The following is an 18,935-nucleotide window of genomic DNA, read 5'->3' on the forward strand; positions in this document are numbered from 1 at the left end:
TAATCAGTACAACTCACGCGTTACTAAGTTCGAGTAAAAATATCTGGTTTCGTTCTGAAGTGCCGCGAGTTAGCTTTTGTATGACTTTCAAACTTCAAAGATCGTCATACCAAAGCCATAAGTTTAACATACTGAATAAAGTAACAATGCAAGTTACTGATAGTCGCTTTGTTTCATTCAACAGTAACCGAAAAGTCGTGATTGGGGGTGTTCATTTATATAACTGCTTTAGAATTATTTCAATGTGGTAAGGGAGTGTAATAAACTCTTTTGAATGGATTGTCCGAGTCTCACTCTCGCTAATTTCATTGATTCAGAAGTGTACTATCGAAATCATATTTAACGGCGCAGTAGCATATACTCACCGATATATTAAGCGAAAGCTCATGCTAATGATATTTTTTTAGGCTTTTTACAAACTGCTTACTAGTTAATTACGTCATTGTTATTAGAGATTACTAATTGTCATTGTATCACCTGTTCGTCGAATTTGTTGACCACGATTTCAACACCACAAATTTTTCTGGTTTCAACCTTATGATCAACTTTTTACAGAGTCTCTAGATAATATTCTTTGAGATGAAAAAAAACACAACTAACCGAAAGATCTAAAACAATTTGTAGAAAGACCAGATATTTTTATAATTTTCAAAGGTTGTCGAATGAATCCTTAAACAGGCTAATATTAAAACGTTTAAGATGAACATTTTATTATAACTGCATCAAGAGTCAAGCTCCAGCTTGGAATCTTGAAGGGAAACGAAAATAGGTAGACTTAAATTCACGTCGCGCAAAGAATTGGAGGCAGACATAAAAAATGAACAGCACTTGTCAACTAGTGGAAAGAAGAAGCTAGGACAGAGTTGGTTGGAGATTGCTGGTTGGCGGCCTTTGCTCAACCAGCGGTAATAAACGTTAGTGAGTGGATCTTATTTATATCATGAATGAATATTAAGAGCTAAGTGGACTGATACATAGTTGTTCTTCATTAGGAATTCGTATTATAAATACAATTGCGTATCAATCTGCATAATTTATACATATGGGTAAATAAATACACATGCGGATTTCTGAGTAATCTAACTTTATCATTACAGAACTAAAACAAGTGTATTATTTTTATTATTGGAATGTGTCTCGAGAGTTGGGGTGGGGGCGACATGTTGATAAAACCCGATTATGTGTACACGGTAGATTACAGTTGGATGACATTGGGTAGATATAACTCAGTAACTACGCAAACGTTAGTGGATTTGAGTTAAAGACATACTGTGTATTTTCTAGTGTTAGTACCTGACTTTCTAAACCGATATAAGTGAAATACTAAATCACAATCGTACGGTTGAAAGTCTTGTATTCACAGTAATTTCTAACTAATAACAGCAGGAAGTCTGTATTTTATAAACTTATGATCCTAAAAGCTACTTGCAAAAAACAAAATTAATCTGAAGCAGTTTGACTTTTATTCAGAGAGAAGAGTAATGGAACAAATAAAAATATATGAATTATATTAAATGTTAATATCATATATCTATGAACTCACGCTTTTTAGGAGGAACAAGATACACATCGTCAGGTTCTTTATGGACAACATCATTAAATACTGGACAAATATGAGCTTGTGGAAGAAATGTTGACTTATAACCCTTTGGTGAATAATCAAAAATATTCATGGAAGTATTACTTGACTCAATATGTGGCTTTTGAAGAAAACGTTTTGAATCTGAGTGATTGAAACGAATGCTATGACAATTCGTGTACGGATGATAATGACCGCAATTTGGAAATTTAGGCATTTTTATATTATTGGGTAGATTGTAGTTAAATGGATTCCTCTGATTTTGACATTGTTTAGAAAAACTGAATAGTTTATTGGGTAAAATTTGTTTGAATGCCTAAAGTAATTTAACAAGAATTTCAGTTGGGATTATTGTTGCTAGAAATGTGAAAAACAAATTCCTAATACAAAATGAGTAAAACAGAAAACTGAAGGATTTTCCTAAAGAAAAATAGAAGTTAAAACGACATTATTGCGAAAGATTGCTGCATATTGGCTGTATGTCCCGTCTGAATTAAATGCGTTAAAATGGAACTATTAACCGTTTTAACTACACCTTTGCTTAACCACACTGGGAGGTGCTCACGAGCCCAAATATACAAATTCTTAGAACATCTGCCAATATAACTTGCTGCACAGGAACAGTTGAATTGATAGATACAAAAAGAAGTGGCTAGTCTAGGTAATTTATTTTCCAAATTCAGAGTGATCATTGAACGTGTGTAGTTTACCAGTATTAAAAGTTCTTTGTATTGGTCTGCATAACTTCCGTCTTAGCATTTCACTAGGCGCATCGCCTCTGAATTGTACGCGTATATACAGAGGTTTTTTATTCACGGTTAGGCATTCTTTATGCTTTCTTTCATTGGCTATGTTTTTATTTATGAATTTCTCCAGATATCCGTTTTCTTTCAGGGTAGTTTACAATGCCTTTGTTTCATCTTCGACCGCATCTAGAGAGAATATGGTTTTCATTCTATGATGCAGTGTCTTAATCATGTTCCTTTTGTATTGTAAAGGAACAAAACTAAGAAAGTTTGTATATTCGCCCGTCCAAGTAGTTTTCTTGTTTATGATTCTTCTTAATGACCCGTTTTTTATCCTTGTAAGTAGAACATCTAGAAAGGTCATTCCACCTCCATTTTCTTACTCACATGTGAATTTTACGGACGGATGAACTGTATTGAATCGCTCAAGTGTTTCTATCAAGCCAGTATAGTCGTTACAAAGGATAAACGTATCGTCCATATACCGGCAGCAAAATGAAAACTTTCCAATCTGTTGTGCTAGTGGGTCGTGTTCTAGTTTAGAGAGAAAAATATCATCCAATATGGAACCTAGGAGTGAACCTAATGAGACGCCATATATTTGTTTACAGATTTTGCCATTGAATTTGAAATGTACATTCATAGTACATTTAAGTAGTAATTCTTTGATGGTCTCGCCAGGAATTGTAGTTTCTATTTCTTGTTTTAATAAATAATTTATCTAGACACTTAGTTCCTGAAATCCTGAATTCACGAAAAAAAAACCCACAAACGAAAAGAAATTATTTGGGTAAAGCTATTCTTTGAACTTATAGAGTTTCGTTGACAAATATTTCAAAATGTAAAACATGCTCCACGCCATTATCATGAACATACACTCAGATAAACGGAAAGTAATACGATATGTGTGAATGATATTTACTATTGTTTAGGTTGCAATATATTATATATATTTTAGTAAACTTAAAAGCCTGATTTTATTAGCTGTTATCAGTAGTAATACCAACATACTGATGTTAACTATGAGTAATACAGATGAAAGAGAAGTGTGGTATAGTGTTATCAGATTATTTTTAATTACTGAAGAAACAGATTCAAGCTAATTACCAATTGAACTCGAAAAAGTAGTGACCATACAGTAAGCTTTTGTACAAAAAAGTCACTGTATGATTAAAGTCAATCTATAAAATAACTTTTAATTCTCAATAAACACTGATATAAATTTATTGGGTAAAAGTAGTTTACATGCTCTTATATATGCTACTCACAATTTATTCCCTAAAGTGCTACAAATCAGTAAAAAGAACTGCCAACAATAATAAACAAGGAGATAATAACCACTGTAGTATTTTAAATAACGTAAGTTGAATTAATAATTTATTGGGTTGATCAAGCGAATCCGAAAACATTTATATTGGTACTTCAAATAATGAATGATTTGTCTGTTTTTATCTTCCCATACTGTTGTATCTATAATGATAAAATGTCGATTTCAATGTATATAGAACTATATTCAAATACTTTAAGTCTTGGGAACTGATAAGGATATATTAAATATAATTTGTAATGTCTTATTGCTTCCATTCAATACTGCAAATGACCAGTCTCTATTGAAATATGTGCATCCTTAGTGGATTGCCTTGACATCGCCACTCAATTATAAGTTCTAGTAAAGTTAGATTGTGGTTAGCTGTGGGATTCGTAAGGCGTGTTTCTTTCTGTTTGTGACTTGTTAGCTGAACGTACTTGGGTTTGGTGTTCACAGTGAGACTCGAAATCAGTACTTTTCATTACAAATACCAATGTATTATCCACTATTAGACTACTGAGTTCACATAACAACTGATTTGCTCGAAGTGTATGAATATAACAGTTTATATACCAGTTTGATGTATACTGACTGTATAGACTTCGAAACTTGAATCTTAAAGATATGTTGAATATGAATTTTGCAATACCATAGAATAGTGAATAAACTTACTTGACTTGTTGATTGTGATTCCACATTACAACTAACCATAGGATTCATCCTAGAATCCGTTGTAGTTGTCGAACATGAATTACCAAACTTATTATACATTACATCTTGGAGTGAAGACGAACTATGGGTACACAATTTAGTAGTTGAACAAGATAAATTTGTAATATTTTTCTTCGTTAAATCAGAAATAGTATTAGTAAGATTAGCGACAACAGAATGTTCAGAATGATTGAACAAATGATGGTCATCTGATTTCATTTTCAGTCCGATTGTGCTCAAAGTGAAACCTTCTTGATCATTTGTAATACGTATGTTCTTTTCTGGTGATGTAGTAGCATAACTTTGAAAATGTTGAGAGGGCGATAAAGAAATGGATGAATTAAATGATGATCCAGACGATATTTCCTTTTCATTAGATGGCGAAGATGATGAAATCAATTCATCCAATTGATTTGGTTCATCTGACGGGAATATAGAATAGCCTAAATAAAATATAATAGCGAACAAATAGTCAATTTGATTTCTATATTTTCTAGAATAAAGGAAGATATTTTCTAGAAGAAAAATTATTGAAGTAGCTAGAACCTGAGAATTCAATTGAAGCTAGGATATAGTCGAATGAAGATCATTAGGAGACTGCTTTATCTTAATTTGGAACTTTTCAAAAGAACTCACTACTATTTCAGATCTAACATCTAACTCCAAAAAATCTAATCGAGAGACTTGACCCGTAATGTTATTTGATTTAAAAGTAATAATGAATATTTCTTGATATCATAAATTGAAAAACCACAATCCTGATTCAATGAGCGGACGCGAGAGTTCTAGTGTGTTTGCAATAGTTGCTTACACAAGATTGATGGCATAAACTATACTTCGTATAACTCATATCTAGACATAACTGATTAATGTGAAACAGTGTAGTACAGTTTCTTATATTTGAGATGAATGGTATTTGTGTATACTAAATAGTGTATAATGTTTAGAACATAAAGGAAAGAGAAAGTCACAGTAATTATAAGACGAAGATTTGTTTACTACAGGTATTATTTTTACTTAACATACACAAAGATGTGGTTAAAAAACAAAGAATGTGAAAATATAGTATTGGAGTTTACCATTTCATCACATATCGCTAGAGGGAGATTTCAAAATGGAAGTTAGCATATAGGTGGTTCAATTATTCGACTCTGATAATCACTGATTTAATATACGATTCATATCGCTTCATACTAGTCACTTTGATTAGCTTAGAATGGAGAACAATAAAACAGCAATTAGACAGGATGGAACACAACTAACTCGGTAGAAAACAATCATTGTGCAGACTAGTGTCTGTCTATATGGTAAGAAAAAATGAAATAAATAGCAGTTAGTTTCTTTCAATTAATTCATCCATTAGGCACTTGGGTATGTATGAACTATTGAAACTACCTGGTTGCCTAAACCGAAGGTGGAGTGAAGTTCTAACCTAAAATCTTGAGGTTGAAAATCGAACGCCTAAACCACTAGGCCACTGCTACATTCTAGTAGGACACGAAGAAAAAAACATATCCAGTGTCATGTAATAACTTTTAATATTCCTGTTGTGAATGGGTAAAAACACAAATTTTGAAACAGATTTTTTTTAGAAATATACGAAAACCGTAAATTTTGTACGAAAGCAGCTGACTAACCTTGAACATAAGATGATGCTGGAACTGAGACACATTGTGATTCATATGAATCAGACACAAAATTAGTAGTTTCATACTTATATTTCGTTTTATTATTATCATTATTATTAATATCACTATTATTATTAGACTTTGTCATGAGGTTTTGTTGACTAGTTGATGTTGTTGTTGTTAATAATTGAGATGTAAATATTGATGAATCAGACGTAGAGTCATTATATCCATGTAAATGTTCACAGTTAATTAACTCGAATTGAGGTTGTTTGAAAACATTGAGTTGATTAGATATCTCTTTTTCAAAAGTCACTGAACTTTCCGATAAATCATTGCAATGATAGAAACTGTTGAAAAGATAAATTGTTATTTTTTAGAAAAAGACTAAACGAATTTCAAAAAAGAAAGAAATTAATAATATGAAATATGAGAAAGGGAAGTGTTTTGTTCACTATGATACCAAACTGATAATTTACAATTAAGTAAATAGTTGAAAACTATAAAAATCTGAATGTATATTCAGTGGTTAAGATATGATTGAGTGGTTAAAAGATCTTTTACACTTAGTGTTGTCGTGATATACCAAAGAATAATGTAACTTAGCACCACACATACATACTTAAAATGAATTCAATCTAAATTTTATCGTATACTTTAACCTGAATTTTGTTCTGTCATGTTTACTCAGTTTAACCTGAATATATACGCAGTTTATTCGATTATATACTAATATATAGCATTCTGTTTATCTTACTGAGAAGTATTGTCATTTCGTTGCATTTATGAACTCTTTATGACAATGTATATTTGTGTGGATAAATATAATCAATTATAACTTGAACAAAATTGTTAAGCAGTGTGAGAAGACGAATACTCTAGTATAACTACTACTAATGTAGGAACAAACCACTGGTAGAAGGAGTGTTTATCTAGTGAAATTATTCTACATATCCCCAAAATTACAGAACGTTTATGCAATATATACACTTAGTCTTCAGTCAACCATTTGCATTTTGTTGTGTGTTCTATAATCCAAGCTGATTATAGATTGTCTTCCCTCGCGATCTCCAAAGTATTCTGGATACGCTGTTCTTTTAAACCTCCTGAAACTCTTTTCTATGGGTTTCGACTATAGTAACTTCCACGCGACGTCCCGATACATAACATTTATAAGCCATCTTGTAAGTAACATTCACCACATTGTTACTACCATTAGTTCACAAATTTACTTTAACATTTAACGTAAACATGCAACAGTTTTTAATCCAAATTACATAAATTTCAATTTGTTATAGATTGATTAAGATATAATCTACGGAATTCAGACTAGATGGTGTCTATACCGACTGGTTTCAACTATATTATATTAACAATAATATACAAAAAGTTGACTGATTATTATAGTAAATAGTTAGCCAAAATTCTATTTATATTGAATTGTTAAATTAGGTTACATAGGTAAAATAGAATGGAAGAATCAATATAGAAAAATATTAGAAATTCTGAATCATAAAACTTAATTAATAAACTAAAGTCATTATATATTTTAATGTAATAACAAGAATGAGTTTCATTATTATGAAAGTTTTAAAGAAAACGGATATCAACAAAAGAATATATGATATTGATCAGTGAATAATAATTTGAAATAATGACTTTCTGAATATGAATTTTTAGAGAGTTGAACAAGATTTAATTGTATTATTTATTTATTTATTTATTTAAACACATAAATATTCGGACAAGGGGGCATCAGATATATATATGCACCACACGATTTAATTGACCCTGCTTCGGTCTGGGCAACCGGGCAGTATCACAGACCACACACAAATAAATGAAATGATTTAATTGTATAAATGTATCATGAAAATAATAATTTCACTGTTATTTATCATTAAAAAATACACCAATAATTAAGTATCATTATTAAGGTTTAACTTAATTGTTATAATTTGTTTTTGCTAATAAATGACCCAGCTATTCCTATTGCTTAGCATTCTCATACAATAACACTCGACAAGACCCTAAAAATCAGAACACGTTGAACAAGAACGAAATCGTATTCAAAATAACAAGGGTAGGTGAACAGCAATCAATTGTTAGAAAAACGTTCATATATTTATAGTATATGCATAAGAAGCTTCTATATGTTTCTCCAATAATTTGCCAGAGCTGATTGGTTTAGAATTAGCCAATCAGCGTGCACCGCCACAATCATGCACATAACATGCATTAATCCGGTTCATTTCCCAATAACATTAATAATTTCGAATAAATTAAGCATTGAGTAAATTGTTATGAATATTATTTTATTTACATGAATAAATATTTCGAAAAATTGTAGGTATAGTTAACAAGTTTTGATTTGATAATTTTGAATAAATTTGAGCATCGGGTAAATAAACAATATATTTGTAATATCCCAATGAGTAGAAAAAAATTAGATTTTCCAACGTTTCGTAACTCAGTTTGAGCCGCTTCTTCAGAGAACAAATAACCAAGAAGTGGCTTACACTGAATCACGTCAGTCGGTAAGCTACAACGTAGGATCAGGCACACATATGCATCGGTCCAAGTTGTCATACCTGAGTCATGAAACGTCAGAAAATCTAATTTTTTTTCTACTCATTGGGATATTACCAATATATTAATGATTTATTTCGAAAAATTATTTGAACTTTTCTATTATATAATAACAAAAAAAAACTAGAAATCGAACAAATGACACGGATTCATTACAATTAGTTAATTTTATTGAAGAAATTTTTTCATCTTCATTTGTAGAAAAAAATTTTTTTGTTGAAAATAATGAATGAATCTATTCCACGTGAAAACATAGTCTATGATTATGACAATAACGAATAAACAAACAAATAAAAAAACAAACAAAAAATAATGGTCTTATCCGCAAAAATTAAGTCACACGTTATCATTTAATAAAAAAAAATAATTTCATATGAATAATTGAATATGAAATAACAAGAAGTAACATTGACTATTATTTTCCTCTGGTTTGTTGTTGTTTTTGTTCTTTTTTCTCTCTCTCTCTCTGTCTCTCTGCTTTAAAAAAAAGGTGTGTTCTATGTTGTTCTTCTTCAAAATACCATATTTTAATTAGAAAGAACGAAAAAAATGTAGAAAATGATCAAACATGTCACCTGTTAAGTTTAAATTAGATAGAATTATAATGGAATTAATGAAAACGATGTACAAGTAAAGGTTAAAGTATTATGAAAAAAAAGGGAAAAGAAAATGAATTATTTGTGAAAAATGTCACGCTATAAATGCTAAATATATGGTGAATTTTTTTGTTTTTACATTTCTGTTTAAGATGTAAAAATATAAACTTAGCGAAATAAACGAATTATAAACTTGTACTCTAATATAATTTCTATGATTTGGAAAAGTGTTTAGTGTACTTAAATATTACACAAAGTGTGACTTACAAATGATAAGTTGCTTTTAATTTATATTTTAATAGTTGAGGTCATGAGTCAATTGAAGGTAGACCACAATGGAAAACCTGGAAGCACTAGATATTTGTTTCGTCCTATTATGGAACTCCTCAGCGAGGCGCATCCTTTGTTCCGTCTCGCGCGCGAGCGCTTAACCTCTAGACCACTGAGCCGGCCAGCATCTAACGGTGTTAATGTATAACTTCAACCAATACACGAAATTGAACGACACATCCATTATTGTCTTCACTGAGTTCCTATCTCACCACAGACTAGGTTGAACTTCACTGGTCACTGCTTCTCACTAGAACTCCAGGAAATACCTCTTGAAGTCAGTCACCAGTGAGCATATGTTGATAAATATCAAATGCCGGCTCAGTGGTCTACAGGTCAAGCGCTCGCGCGCGAAACTGATAGATCCTAGGTTTGAATCTCGCGAAGCGGGATCGTGGATGCACACTGCTGAGGAGTCTCACAATAAGACGAAACGGCCATCCAGTGCTTCCAGGTTTTTCATGGTGGTCTAGCTTTAATTGACTCATGATCTCAACTATTAAACATATCTCTTTTAAAACATAAAGATCAAGTTACATTTGGTTAATTATTAAAGTTTCAATGATGCACAGATTTCTGAACTAAACTTTAACATTTGATACAATAAATTCACATAAACATACGATAACTATCAAATAATTAATTATGAAATAATAACTTACTGTGATAATTGATGACAACAAACCAATAATTCTGAAGATGTACATTTATCAAAAGAATTTAATTCATCAAAATTTCCTAATTCAGATGATGAAAAATGTTTATCATTTTTTATCATATAATGTTCATTAAAATTCATACAATAATTTGATATTTCATTCATTGGATATTGATAATTATTTAATCGATTATTTGTAGATATTGATGATGTATTTGACAAATGATAATATGATTGTTTACAATAAAAAATTAACATACGAGCCCAACAATATTTTTCACATTTTAATCGTAATCGATAAAATGAAGTGACCACCGGTTGATTTTCATTTACTAAAATTGTTTCAATGTTTGTTTTTTTTCATTATTTTTTGTTGGAAAAAAAAGAAACAATGAAAATAAAAAAAATATATACATTCATGCCGAAGAAATGACAAATGATATAGAACAACTGATTAATTGATTGTTGAACATTAAGTAAAACAAAAAAAACTACGCATTGTTTCTAATTCGCTAATTGATTTAACCATTTTCATTTGAGTTTTAGCATTATTTTATTCTCTTTTATAGATGAGGTTATAACAGACTCTTCAGTTACTTCAATAATTCCAAAAGTAGAAAAAACAACAACAAATATTTGTACTGGTATTTTATTTGAAAATATATCTATCATGTATTTCAGTTCACATGTGATTGATTTAATTTCATCGAGGGTTGGGAGGGGGACGGGGATTCGAGGTAGGATCATAGTTGAACAATGATAAATAGGAATTTCAGTAAAAATAGTAGTAAGGATAGAAACACGATACTGTATTTTATGTTGAAATAAACCATTTTGGTGTTAGAGTTGAACGGATGCGTTTACATGTTTTACAAATTTCGAGTATGGTAAAGCTTAAAAACTGGTTGTGTAAGATGTGTGTTGAGATCCCTTGTGTTTCAATAAAACAAAACCCTTAAGAATCAGGAGGAAAGCTGAAAACATTTTGTTCAGTCAGAATCAAGTGGAAACTTGCCAGAAAATTATAGAAGAATAAATGAATATGTGTCACATCCTTAGTGGATAATCACCTATGTGGCCACTAAGCTGTGTTTCCAGCAGCTTACAAAAAGTTAGGGCTACCTACAAACCTACAAATACCCTTATTTACTGTACATAAACTACCCTTGGAAATAAAGCTTCATTTCACAAATTCTGCTTTATCTTTGCTGTTCAGAACCCAAGCATAGAAGAATTAATAAACTGTTAGGAAGTCGCTGTCTAGCATCTAAGTGCCACATTTGTGTTGTTGGAAAAAATGAATTTTAATTAATTTGAAAATTTTCTAGCCAACCAGCAATACATTATATTTAACCATTTAATAAGCCAGATAGAAACTTTCAATCTTATGTTTGTATATCATAGAGTATCCTATTATGGATATGAATAATTCCAGAAAAATTCAAAAATCCAAACAATCCAATACTACTAATTCAAGATTCCCTATCGGGCATAGGTCAATAATGGAAAGAAATATACTAATAGGAATTAAAAGTAAACCTGTAAAATTACGCTTATCATTCACCAAATACAGATTTGTGTAGTCGTCTATGAGCATCGAAAATTTTGTATAAGGTCTGAATGATTTCAAGTCAGCTACTTGAAAAAGAGTGGAGGTCGGGTTAAAATATGCCACTCAATAACTATAAGTCACTCGCTCTAATCTAACAACTTTATATATATATATATATATATATATATATATATATATATATATATATATAGGCAATAAGCAGTTATCGAGACCATGGATGCAAAGTTTTTCATATGAATAAATACAAACGATTATGACGTCATTACCTAAAAGTACGACAAAAACAAAGACGAGAATCTGAAACAAGTTTACAAACTATAACGTCTACACCAGAAATTTCATTCTGCCATTCTCTATTGCATCATTCAATTGGACATAAAATAATCATGGTAATAATAATAGATATTTGATTTAACCAGAAAATTAATTTGAACGCACTAAACAATAATTTTAAATTACATTAGTACAAAGATGAGATGACCTTGTTTGTTCGGACCGGAATAATAATAATAATATACAACAGCTAGCTATTTATCGAGTTTCAGGGGAAAGGAAATCACACATTTATAATAGACGATAAAAGATTTAATAAGGAATCAAAGAACATTGAATACTTTCCTTCTGCTTGAAAACAGAAGTATTCAGTAGCGAATTGATTAAATCCAACAACAATATCTGACGACTATATAACCATCATCGTTATCTAACCAGTTTAGTTTAAAATTCATTAGTTCATTTTGAGGTTAAATTCGATAACTAAGACAGTGATTACTGAACACTCTTATGTGTTGAAAAGGTGACCAAGGATAAAACACAGTTTATTTTCGTTAAACATTTAATGATAACTTCATATGTTACATTTAGTTATATTGTGAGGGAACAATTAATTACGTCCTAATCTAACTGAAATAACTGTTATAAGAAAAAAAAACTCTGACCTAGTATAGGTATTAAATATGTTAATGAATTTTCACATAAATAAAAGGGTACTAAATACACTAAAATATTCTCTGATATAACAATCTGTTACAGTTGAGTAATAAGAACATTTTCGATTCAATGGTACATTTTAGATTGATCAACTGACTGTCAAATAAATATACAATTAAATCCTAATAACAGTCAATCAAGTCGTTTTACTAAAAGCAAGAAATAAATGCTTACTGTTTGATTGGAAATTTGTTTATTGATTCATGTACATTGAAGCTGTGTAATTCAGCGTAAATTAATGTTCTTCTCCAATATTAACTGGTTGCAAAACAGATCGAAAAAACTATCTGGTATTTTTGGGCTTTTAAATGCTTTCCCATGATCATACCTTATTCATGATTACAATTATTTCAATAAATATTGGACATCACAAGAAACGTATAACGAGAATAATTATTTGTAAGGGTTTATGTTCTCTCACTAAATAGTGTATACTGATGAATTGTTTTGAGTCGAATGAACAAACCTCTTGATAAATCCCGTTAGTACTGTTTAAAAGCTCTCATCTTGATAGCGTCTAGTTTGGTGTACACAAAAAAGCAATGAAACGTTCGGAGATAAACAATTCAATACAGAGAATTCGATACCAACAAGGGCATCTATTTAAACTAAACGAAAATATCCTGTCATTGCGATCAATCTAAATATATAAAAACATTTAAACTGTAAATTTAAGAAATCATTAAGAGAATTAGTAAAGAGTACTGATACCCAGAGATAAGCACAAACATCTCAACGAGTAAATACCAATTCGAAAAGTAACCTAATTTACTGGTGTTATTAAAAATTTCTTCATTTAATAAAGGGTTTATTTATGACAGTTACTGATTCATTTATCTATCCTACATTAAAATCCCTTTCAATCTGCTTTACTAACTAACTTTAATGTACATAAAGTAACTTACCCGGTGATCCCAGCAGATGCCAGCAATATTTCTAAGACATCTGCGAGTATCTTCTACTCTTAATGGCCATGTTTCACAGCCGTAAAGTAGAACAGAGTAAACTGCTGAGCAGTATATTCGTCCCTTAATTGATAGACGGATATCTCGTCTTCGCCATAGGTGATGTAAGATGGCAAAAGCCAAACGAGCTTTTTGAATCCGTGCTGAATTTCGTCAGACACCAACCCATTAGGTGAATAATTCATGCTATATATATATATATATAAGAAGGATTAGCAGACTTTTACAAATGTTCATTTCTCCTGTGCTTATTTTTAAGACAACACATTTTATAACATGAAGTCTATCTTTTCTTTTTAACAGAAATTCATTATGAACTAAACTAGATTGATCATGAACTATTTGGTTTTTCAATTATACTCAGTATCTGGCAAAATAATCAAAATATTATTTAGTTAGATGAAATGAAAGAAATGATATACAGATACACTATAGACAAATAATTTGCTATTAAAAACAAAATTGTTTTTCCTCTGATACTAGTGTAACACACATTAGTTGTTCGCAGGAATTCTCATTAAGCCTAACAAGAAAAACATCCACTGTAGTAAATTAATGTGAGATATTGAATCATAGTGACATACATTATCAAAAAAATAGAGCAGTTGTTATTGTATAACTTGAATTATATGTCATACTGATATTATCAATGGAGGCGAATGTTTTCAAGAGACAAGTGTCAAAATAATGCTGTTCATCATAAATAGATAATATATTTTCTCGATATAAATGTGCATAAAAACAGAGAGATTCCATTGCGACATTGAGGAGGAAATAAGTACCATTGTCAGTGAAGAGATTTTACTTCTCGACCATATTTACTAAAGCTCTAAAATTCCATGTATGTTTATTTACAATATATTGTATTGAGAAAGAGAGTGAGACTGCGTCACACATTCTTTTTTAGAAACAACCTTTTCCCATTCAATATTACCGAAAATGATGGAACAAAACCATACTCGATTTTCCAATATAAAATATATATTGTAAATAAATATACATATGATTGTAGGACTTCAGTAAATATTGTCGGAAAGAAAAATCTTTTCACTAACGATAGTCCTTGTTTTTTCATCAATGTGTCAATGAAATTGTTGTGTTCTTATGCGTAAATAAACTCAGTGAAAATGTGATGCACCCTGACTGACAATAAGAAAACAAATGACACAATCTATATTACAGAGATCAAACATTAGAAAAGCCTAAGCAACTAGAATTTATGATTATTAAGATAAAATAACGACTAAATCACGAACTAAACTAATAGCTACAATACACTAGTTATTAGCTTTCGATTAAAGGTCAAAAGTTCAATCTTCAGAATGTCACAGTATGATTCGAATAGAAATTTGAATGAAGAAATCTGAACATGATTTGAAATAATAATCTTCAACAATTAAATCACTTCATAATGTTAAAGAATTACTGTACAACATTTTCAAGTAAATAATTGTTTAGATAACTTCTTAAATAGCTATTATGTCATAATTATATAGATTAAACAAAACTACCTAAGTACAACATGTTTAATTATGCAAAAGAGCAAAAGATAAAAGAAAAAAAGACAGAATCCAAAATAGAATAAAACTCAAAATATATTATTCACAATTGTTTTAAGTGGTAAAGCAATACTTGTATGGAACAGATGCTAATCATCTAAAAGAATGAAACTGCTTCAGCAAAGAAAATTATTTTTTGAAGATATCATTTACTGAAGTTGTACAGTCAGACAGTCAGTCAGCTACAACGTAGGACCAGGCATATTTATGCATCGGTCCAAGTTGCCATACCTCGTTAGCACAACAAGATGAACACCAGATTCATAGAAGTATTTACTTTAGTGGTGGTAATATATAAAAGATAGGTTGTATATAAGGACATAGTATAGGAAGGAAGAAAGTTATGAAGCAATTTTAATCTCAAGGTTTAAGGGAGGATAAAGAGTGTATACACCTACGCCATTGTGATAAATTCTGAGCCATGTCACACAGAGTCTCCAACCATTGATTACGATAGTCGTGCGGACCCCAGCCAAGTAGTCTTCATCTGCCAACATGGCTCAGACTAGAAGGAAGTTGTACAATAGTATTTATCAGTAATTTTTTACGTGTAGTGGTCTATGGTAAAATAGAGAAACTTTACAAAATTATCAAAAATATTCAAACTTATTCAAGTGAAAGTCAACGAAAATGAAGTGGTGTTGTATAATATAGTTCAAATTATCAAAAGATTCTAAGTATTGAAAATAATAATTTATAGATGGAAGGGTGTTATTCCAGGCTAATTAAAGTTTTCAAGTATTAAGTAAAAAAGGGGTTGCATTATTTAGCAAAGTAATCAAGAATCATGAAGAGCTTACGTTGAGTAATAAATATAGGAAGTAATTAGTAATAATCTACAGAATAAAAGCTAAAGATAACCGTCTACTTGATAAAGAAGCAAAAGGTAATAATTAGCAATATTTCTAAGATATTTGTGATCAAATACTAGTAACTTGCAGGTATCCTCCACCCTGAATTACCACGTTTAGAAGCCGTAAAGTAAAACAAAACGAACTGCTGAGCAGTATAATCGTCTTTTAACTGAGAGACAGATATCTCACCTTCGCCATAGGTGTATATTGCAATCTTGTAGTTCACGTGTGTACAATCATATGAGTTATAAATCTGCATTATAAAGGACATGTGACTACTCATTAGTTAATTTCTGATTGACAGTTTAAGAATGAGAGAATTTACCGGAGCGAAAATATAAAAACAGAAAAGAAGCGTCAATTATTAATGACTTATTAGTCCCAACAATCTGTCTCGCTATGATTATCAATTAGCAAGCCATTAACTTTTGTTTTTAAATCCAAAAAATGTGAAGAATCGACATTCTCCTATTCATAGTGTAATAGTGACTCAAACGAAGGTGTGATTGAAAAATTTACACAAGCAATCAATCAATCTAACCATCAATCTCTGACCCCAATAGGTTGTTTTTGATGCGTTCAATATATAACACTAGGATCTACTATAATAGTCAACATACATGAGCCTAATATTCAAAAAAAATTCAGAAACAGTAGAATGAATGTGTGATATCAGTATTCTCATTACATACTAATGTGATCTATACAACGCTGTTAAAAAGGATTGCCTAAGACGAACTGTTATATCAGTGTATATACTAAATTCTGTTTGAATATTAAACATTGAATAGGATGAATGAATTACAAGTTCAATCGTAATGATAACTATGATTTCACTATGTAGAAATCTACATTAATTTACAGTGAAGTTACATTACACGTTTACATTAGGTTAAAAAAAAAGAATATAGAATTGAAAATTTCACTTTATTGTAAAAACTGACAAGCATTCAAAATACCGCTTCCCATTTCATTAAGACCAAGAAAAATAAACAATGCACAACGAATATCATCATTTTAAAATAGAATACAAACATTTACATTACTAACATAGATTACATTGCAAAGATTATTATTGATTTAATTATTAAACCAGTCAACTAACCTATATTTATAGCTTCAGATACATGCACCAAATCATCGATATGTATCAGGTCGAATAAACATTTATTCAAAAGGTCGACTTTTGTATAACCCGATTGTATTAAGAAACTAAACATAAAAAGAAGATTTAAGAAAAATGGTTTACAAAATTAGTAATTAAAAAGTCTAACAAAATGTTTTTGAGAAAAGCAATATCATATGTGTATACTTTTGAAACTAAAATGAAACAGTTCGTTAAATCACATTTATTTCTAATGGTCACTACGAAATTACGGATATTCTGTAATAAAAAATCCACACAAAATAAATTATTTTTCCAAAACTGTCTTATTCAATGATTGTGATGGACTTCTTGATATTTTATGGTGGGAAGACATGGATTATGGATATGAGGCAATAAACTCACTTACAACACTGGGCGAAAATAGAGTTAAACTGAATTCTGACTAAATTTGGAAGATGTACACTATTGCATACTTACCAGTTCAACTAAATGGTAATCTGAACTCGACATTGAAAACAAAAACTCATATATTTAATTTGATGTTAGTCCATAGAATATCTGGTTTATTAAAATGTCTTTAACTAGAATAATGAAACAAAAGACATCTGATTCCGAATAGTTAGTCAGCCCTAAATACCTGAAAGATATTATTTATTGATACAAATCACACCTTCAAATTATAAAAAAATTAAGTTATAACATTTTAATAGTGAATAAAAGTAGAAAAACCTAATATAAAGGATTAATCTAAGGTAAGATAAAAAAACTAAAGGAATGTAGTAGACAAAATCAATAAACAATATGTATCTAGTCTCCGTTCATGATGAGTTGACTGATTTAAATTTTGATAATTGTTACTTAACACTTAACTACTCTAGATGTATGTTATTTCAGTTAGGCCTCCACAAAAGGTGAATCCAGCCGGCTCTCTGTATTGACTAGGTGAGGGTCAAGTGAATGACCATACTTGGATACTGTATGCGCGTTTCAGAGACATAGACTAACATCAATGGCAAGGAATTCTAGAGTCCTAGTTAGGAAAGCCCGATAAATTATTCGAACATTGAGGACCTCAACATGTGGCATGGTTCCAACAGACCGGGAACAGCACCTCATAGGCTCGAATCATTAGCATTGATGGCGCATAGAGATAAAGTTATGGGAAATTTGATGGCGAGGATAGAAGGAATATTAGGAAATGACGAAGGAATTTAGTCGTGAACAAGGGGATCTCTGGTGCTGTTAGAAGTATGAGGGTGGTTGATATTTCTTGGTTGCCTACACTGTGGAACGGTATTTCCTCTAGACAGTCCTGAAAGGGAAACTGGGCTAATAGTGGTAGTAAAGGCCTGGAAGCGTGGCTGTCGAGTCCAGGGGACAAATAAGTGAGACTGATTATACACGACCTTACTGTGAAACGTTTGTGATGTGTTAGCTGCGTGCTTCAAAAGGACCTACCTCTGATCTCAAGTTTTAGTCTCCCCTTTCAATTAGCCTTCTTCCTATCTACTTATAAACCAGCACATATCCGATCATCGAGGTAAGTAGTAGTTAGACATATGTAACACATACAAAAACCGCCCTCAGTCAATGAAGATCCACAACCTCATCAACTGATTTGTTATATCAACCTAGTATTCTGTATCTAACCCTAACATTGTTCACTCGATCAACTCAGGAAGTGCTAGCAATACTTTGAAAACACTTGGGTATCAAAAATCCATACAAACAAATAACAAA

General features: G+C 30.8%; 1 protein-coding gene across 1 annotated transcript in view; it reads right to left on the reverse strand.

Moving 5' to 3' along the window:
- Nucleotides 1-14,490, reverse strand: part of Smp_135400 (putative alanyl-tRNA synthetase) — a gene marked incomplete at both ends in the record, with an annotated part of 61,892 nt that extends 47,402 nt beyond the window's left edge. The window contains 4 exons of the mRNA XM_018789700.1: nucleotides 1,544-1,895; nucleotides 4,307-4,788; nucleotides 5,983-6,323; nucleotides 14,480-14,490. Of these exons, the coding sequence (XP_018655116.1) occupies nucleotides 1,544-1,895; nucleotides 4,307-4,788; nucleotides 5,983-6,323; nucleotides 14,480-14,490 (1,186 nt within the window). The remainder of the gene's footprint in view (nucleotides 1-1,543; nucleotides 1,896-4,306; nucleotides 4,789-5,982; nucleotides 6,324-14,479) is intronic.
- Nucleotides 14,491-18,935: the final 4,445 nt, after the last annotated feature.

This window comes from Schistosoma mansoni, chromosome W (assembly GCF_000237925.1).
Source record: "Schistosoma mansoni strain Puerto Rico chromosome W, complete genome".
Classification (NCBI taxonomy): Eukaryota; Metazoa; Platyhelminthes; class Trematoda; order Strigeidida; family Schistosomatidae; genus Schistosoma; species Schistosoma mansoni.